The 5,902-nt window shown below is 40.4% G+C and overlaps 1 protein-coding gene across 1 annotated transcript in view; it reads left to right on the top strand.

Annotated features, from left to right (window-relative positions):
- tmem244 (transmembrane protein 244) overlaps positions 1 to 5,070 on the top strand; it is a 21,871-nt gene extending 16,801 nt beyond the window's left edge. Inside the window, exon 6 of the mRNA XM_063222574.1 lies at positions 4,558 to 5,070. Coding sequence (XP_063078644.1) covers positions 4,558 to 4,655 — 98 coding nt within the window. The 3' untranslated portion in view covers positions 4,656 to 5,070. The remainder of the gene's footprint in view (positions 1 to 4,557) is intronic.
- The last annotated feature ends 832 nt before the right edge of the window (positions 5,071 to 5,902 follow it).

Genomic DNA, 5,902 nt, shown 5'->3' with positions numbered 1-5,902 from the left:
TAACTTGTTCCATCACTGCGTGAGAGCGATTTTGCACACTATCGAAGCAGGATCCCGCGTTCCCCAGATCATTATTATTTTAAAAACGACTGCATGTGTGTCATTAAAGGTATGATAAGGTTAATTACTGTGCACGTGTTAAGGATTATCTTAGTTACGGACTCGAAAGTCACAAACGGAAACAATCTCGTTCAGGTTCAAGCTGCGTCACTCTCTTCTAAACTATTCACGTCCTTTCTTCACAGGTGCAGAGAGGGCAGGGCACTGATGTGAACACTCATTTGGAGACGTTTTGTAAGTAACAAGAAATGGTACCTTGCATTATATCTGATCATGTTTGGCTTTCTTTTGAGATAAGGTCATGCTGTAGTAAGTTGGCAGGTGATTAACTGATTATTTCAGAAGCAGCCATAAGGTTGGTGCAATTGTGCCACTATTGTGAAGCTGGTGCATTTACAGTACGTTTAAAAGTTAACAGTAAGTAAACTCAATCCAGATAAAATAATGCACAATAGTGGAAGTAGCTGTGATGGCATTTACAGTAGGCACAACTAGTTAAAGTCATGGTTTTAAAACTGCTCATTGCTGTTATGGTGCTCTTTTCAGATATTCTCTCTCTCTCTCTCTCTCTCTCTCTCTCTCTCTCTCTCTCTCTCTCTCTCTCTCTCTCTCTCTCTCTCTCTCTCTCGTTACAGAGGTTCCTGCAACATGTGCAGTGGAATTCTCAGCTGCATGCGTGGAGACAACAGTCCTGCTTCCTGAAGTGTCATTGTCTTAGGTATTTATTGTTTGTGTGTGTGTGTGTGTGTGTGCACGAAAGTGAAAGCCCAACTGGGAAACTCCAACTCCCATTGTGAAACAGCACACAAACAAAATTGCATTTATGCCTCACCAATGCAAGGGGGCAGCCCTCTGTGGCGGCACTAGGGAGCAGTGCAGCGGGACAGTACCAGGGTACCTCAGTCATGGAGGAGGATGGGGGAGAGTACTGGTTGATTACTCCCCCCACCAACCTGGCGGGTCGGGAGTCGAACCGGCAACCTTTGGGCTACAAGTCTGATGCCCTAACCGCTTACCCATGACTGCCCGTGTGTGTTAATTTTCTTTAGCTGATCTACACACTATGTGAATGGCATTTTATTTTAACACGTAGGCCTGATGGTGTGGAAGGAAAGAACATTTGTCTAGAATAATAATTAATTGTATTTTGCATGTTCATTTATTTATGTTTTAGGTGCTATCATCTCCACCACAAATGGGATGGTGAGCAAAGAGACCAGGTGGTTATGGAGCGACAACAAAACATTGTGGCTGGCCTGCCAGGCCTGGGTGCATTCCTCGTGCCTCGTCAGGAGAAGGTGCCCTTCAAAGGTATGTGGTGGAAATGGATTTATTTTGACACAAAAATAGCTCACAACCCCACTCTTCCTTCCACAACATACAGTACTTTCCCTTACCCACTGATCCCCATTGCTTCCACCATCAGTTCCTGCCTAGTCCAGCTTCATATAGTTTAACTGTCTGTATCAGATAAGATGTGGCAAATAAGTATTCTTGTGTATTTGGACAAATGATAAGCTTGTCTCCACAACACAAGCTATGCTGTATTGAGTAAACAATGTGCATTATTTCACCATGCTCTTTTCTCTGATTTTGTGACTCCAGATGCTTTGTGGGAATAAACAACAACTGGCACCAAGAGACCCACATGGGTAAGTCCAAGAAGTGTGGAGGTCCATGAGAAGAGGAGCGGTGTCAACATTTACTTCTCTGCACTCTTAATAGAAACAAATTAACTTTGAATGGCTTTGAGCCTGTGCCACACTGTTCTTCCAAACAATATGAGTTTCTCTTTATTTATTATATTTTTTTACTGAATGTATGGCTTATATTTCAGACAACACATGTGACCTCTGTTCCTATCTAAGCTTACTTGTTCATGCACATATTGCCAAACTACTACGTGTGTTTGTGTGTATCAGTCACTTGTGAGGGCAGACAATGATTTAATGGACACTTTCTCGAAGCCTAGAGGCCTGTCTCCCCTCATTCATTGCCCTCATTGTACAAGGTCCCTGGACAAGTCCTACTGAAACCATGGCTTGTGTTTGAACATTAAAATTAACATTCGAAATTATATATTTTAAAAGGACCATGCAGTATGTGAGTCAATCGCCATCAAGGTGTCTTGTCATTGTTTTCTTTTACCCTATTTGCGTTTTAGTTTGCTGATATACTGTTAGGCATTAACAGGATGACAACTTTTTACTACATCTATGCCAGAGAAATACACAATTTTGTATATATGTATTGTTCTCTCCATTTTAAAAAAAAGTGTATTATTTGCATTGCTGATATTCTGTGTCTATGACATGTTTGATTTTATGATGTGCACCCACAAGAAGCACTGTAACTAACTACTCTTTTTCACACCAAAGACAATATGCATCTAACTGAACAAATGCCACAATAACCCTGTGTTGAGTCTTAATAAATGGTGTTTCATTTCAGCTCTGACTCAATTGTTTTCTTATTAACATCTGGAAATAATCTGATGTAGCACTGATATATTTTCAATGGTCAGGGGTTTTCATGTCATTTAATTTCACTTGATCAATGTGACAATAATTATAAAAGAAATTAACAACATTAACTATGAAACAAAAAAACAACATTAAAAATACAATAGCGTTAATTCTAGTTATAGTTCTGTTAAAAAACAGGAAATTCAAGTTAAGCACAACCGTTTTTTCATGTTAATTAACATTAAGTTAATGTTGTTATTTAACGTGATCTTAGTGTTAAATTTGGACATCGTTAATTAACATGAATCTCCTGGAAACTCTGCTGCCAGGTCATTCCTGTTTTTTAACGAGAATTTCTTTAACAGTGTGGATAAAAGCGTCTCCTACAGTAGGTATAATATACAGCAGGGGTTCCCAACCTTTTCCAACTTGGGGCCCACTCGAAATTGTCACAAATGTTCGGGGCCCACCTCTGACCCGATTACAAATAAAACTCACATAAATCAGCAGCAACACACACCAAAATGTGATTATAATTTTTAGAATATTATTTCAAGGCCCACTTGGTATACCTTCAGGGCCCACCAGTGGGTCCCGGCCCATAGGTTGAAAATCACTGATATACAGTAATGTCCCATAATATAATGGAAATGAGAAGGAAGTAGTTTCCTGTGTCACATTCTTAATTCAATAAATATGGCATTATTGAAAGAAAAATGTCTGCACACTTAAATCCCCTTTGTGTTCTTTTTAATGACAGGCCAAGCTTTCGGTCTACTGAAGATCAGAAGGTCAGTAGACCGAAAGCTTGGCCTATCATTAAAAAGAACACAAAGGGGATTTAAGTGTGCAGACATTTTTCTTTCAATTTTACACAGTTTTTGTTGATGTTTGGCACCTTTTAATCGAGAGTGCGGTGGGATCCGGTTATACACAATAAATATGTAATTATACAATGTACAAACAGACCTACACAACCTTGTGAGGTCTTTGACCTTGTACTGTAAATGCCCCGATATAGTTCCCCCATGCCTCTGAGGCATTCAGGGAAGGTCGGAATAAAATAATCATATAATTAGAAACAGGGCCGTCACCAGACATTTTCAAATATCGGGGTCAAATACGGCGTGCTGTACTGTATACTGTACATTCAGAATGCTTCCAATACTTCAGTCAAAGTCCTAAGTTTGTTCTTATTAATCACTGCCTTGAGGATAAATGGGGGTATCGTATACAGACTGAATTTATCATTGTTGATCATATATCAATTTTCATCAAAGATACATTTTACATTACTGAAAAAAATACTGAGGACATTTTTGATGACACCTTTGTGTCATCAATGGTAGTTACGGCCATGAATAGAAACCATTTTTAAAATTCCTGGTTAGGTTTATCAGTTATTTTTTGAAGGAGGAAACCAACGCACACCAGAGGTTTCGAGGTGCAGGTAGTGGGTAGATCAGTTTTTGAGAAGAAGATACCGCACACTCTTGTCCATCGTGCTGCAATTTAGTAAGAAACTAGAACTAGAGGACAATTTACAAGGGGTGTCTTCACTTTGCTTATGTAAAAACTTGAGAATGGCCATACGGGCCGAAACTTTGTTTCCTAGGTTTATCAGTTAACCTTGTCTTTGGAATACCCCACCTGTTTAATAACTTCAGCCTGTTCAAAGTTTTCCTTCATGTTTTTTGAGGGTATTGGAATTGGAATTGGAAGCTAATTGGAGCCAATTTTGGTCCCCCAGGGGAAATTCTTTCTCTGCACTTTATCCCATTTGGACTAGTGAATCACATTGAAGTACACACACTAGTCCGTAGCAGTGGGCTGCCTGCTGAGCTGCGCCTGGGGAGCAGTGTGGGGGTTAGGTGGCTTGCTCAAGGGCACTTCAGCCGTGGTCCGGTCGGGCATTGAACCGGGAACCCTTAGGTTGCCAAACCAGTGCTCTAACCACTGAGGCACGGTATTCATGTCTGAAGAAAATTATTTTATGGCATATTTTGTTTTGTCTTTCCTTTTCTTCCTATAGGTTCAGGCCTGGTCATGATGATCGCTGGAGGGCAGATAGTCGCGGCTAAAGTGTTTCGCAGCAACTTTGTGTACCCTGCCGACCTTCAAAACTTCTAATGCCATTTTTTAAAATTCTGATTATTGTAATATTGTTTTATACTGGGTGTTTTTTTTTACATGGGATACTGTATCTGAGGTTTGGGTTGGAGTTTCTGCATGCCACCTCTTTAACCCATTGATGCCTAAAGCACCTGCAAAAAAGGCTGCTGAATGCCTAAGCCATTTTAAAGAAAATTTGCCCTCAGCCTATACAAATCGAAACATCTTAGCCTCTGAAGCACATAAAATCATGCAATAAGTTGCATTTAAATGCTAAGAGCCTCGTTTTGTACATTTTCATTCAGCTCTAACGTACCAAGATTTTTAATAAAATTGTCTCAAATCTCATGAGCCTGAATGTTGCATCATGCAGCTCCAGGCGCCATGGCCAATGTTGCGCAACGCAACATCAGGCATCAATGGGTTAAACTATAAAGGCACTGCTAGCATTAATTATTTGAAAAAATGTGCAAAGATGTATTATGTGTGTTTTGTCTCTGTTCTTTGAAAAATAAAAAAGCGCAAGCACAACCATTTGTCCACCTACAAAAAAGAACCATGCACTGAGAGTATGCATACATACAATGAAGAAAAATGAATCACTGTTTCTTTTTCAGACAACCAGAATATGGCACTAGCAATAGGCCTAAGTCCTATTGTGAGTCATTGTATATTTAGGTGTGCAGTGGCGCAGTACCATAAATGGACAGTGCCCCATGGGCCCACAGCAGCCTGTAGCCTAGGGGCCCCAGGCCATCTTAATCCGGCCCTGTGGGGTCACACAGCAACCTGTAGCCTAGGGGCCCCAGGCCATCTTAATCCGGCCCTGGACTCGGCTCACACTGTCCTAGCGGTTGCATAACTCCAGGCGGCTCAGTGTGTGCCACCAAGGTAGCATAAGGCCCCAGCATAAGGCCCCATAAGGCATATGGACCTTACGCATCTAAGAATCCTGGTCCTAACCTACGTTGACCTTATGACTCTACAATCTCTTTCGATCTCTTCTTCCTCTGCCTTCCTGCTATCTCTGCCTCTCCTCTCTACCTCTCCTTTTAAATCCATCTCTAACAATTATGTTTTTTTCTCATTTGTTAAGCACTTTGAGTTGCATCCCTTGTATGATACAGTGCTATACAAATACAATTATTATTATTATTATTAATATTATAAGATGGAGGATACTAGGGCTGAACGATATTAGAAAAATATGCGATACACGATAACATGACTGTATATCGCGATATTACTTGCGATATTTAATATAT

The sequence above is a fragment of the Engraulis encrasicolus genome, chromosome 18 (assembly GCF_034702125.1).
Source record: "Engraulis encrasicolus isolate BLACKSEA-1 chromosome 18, IST_EnEncr_1.0, whole genome shotgun sequence".
NCBI classification, from domain to species: domain Eukaryota; kingdom Metazoa; phylum Chordata; class Actinopteri; order Clupeiformes; family Engraulidae; genus Engraulis; species Engraulis encrasicolus.
Note: the sequence above shows the minus strand (reverse complement) of the source record. Positions and strands in the feature narration are given on the sequence as shown.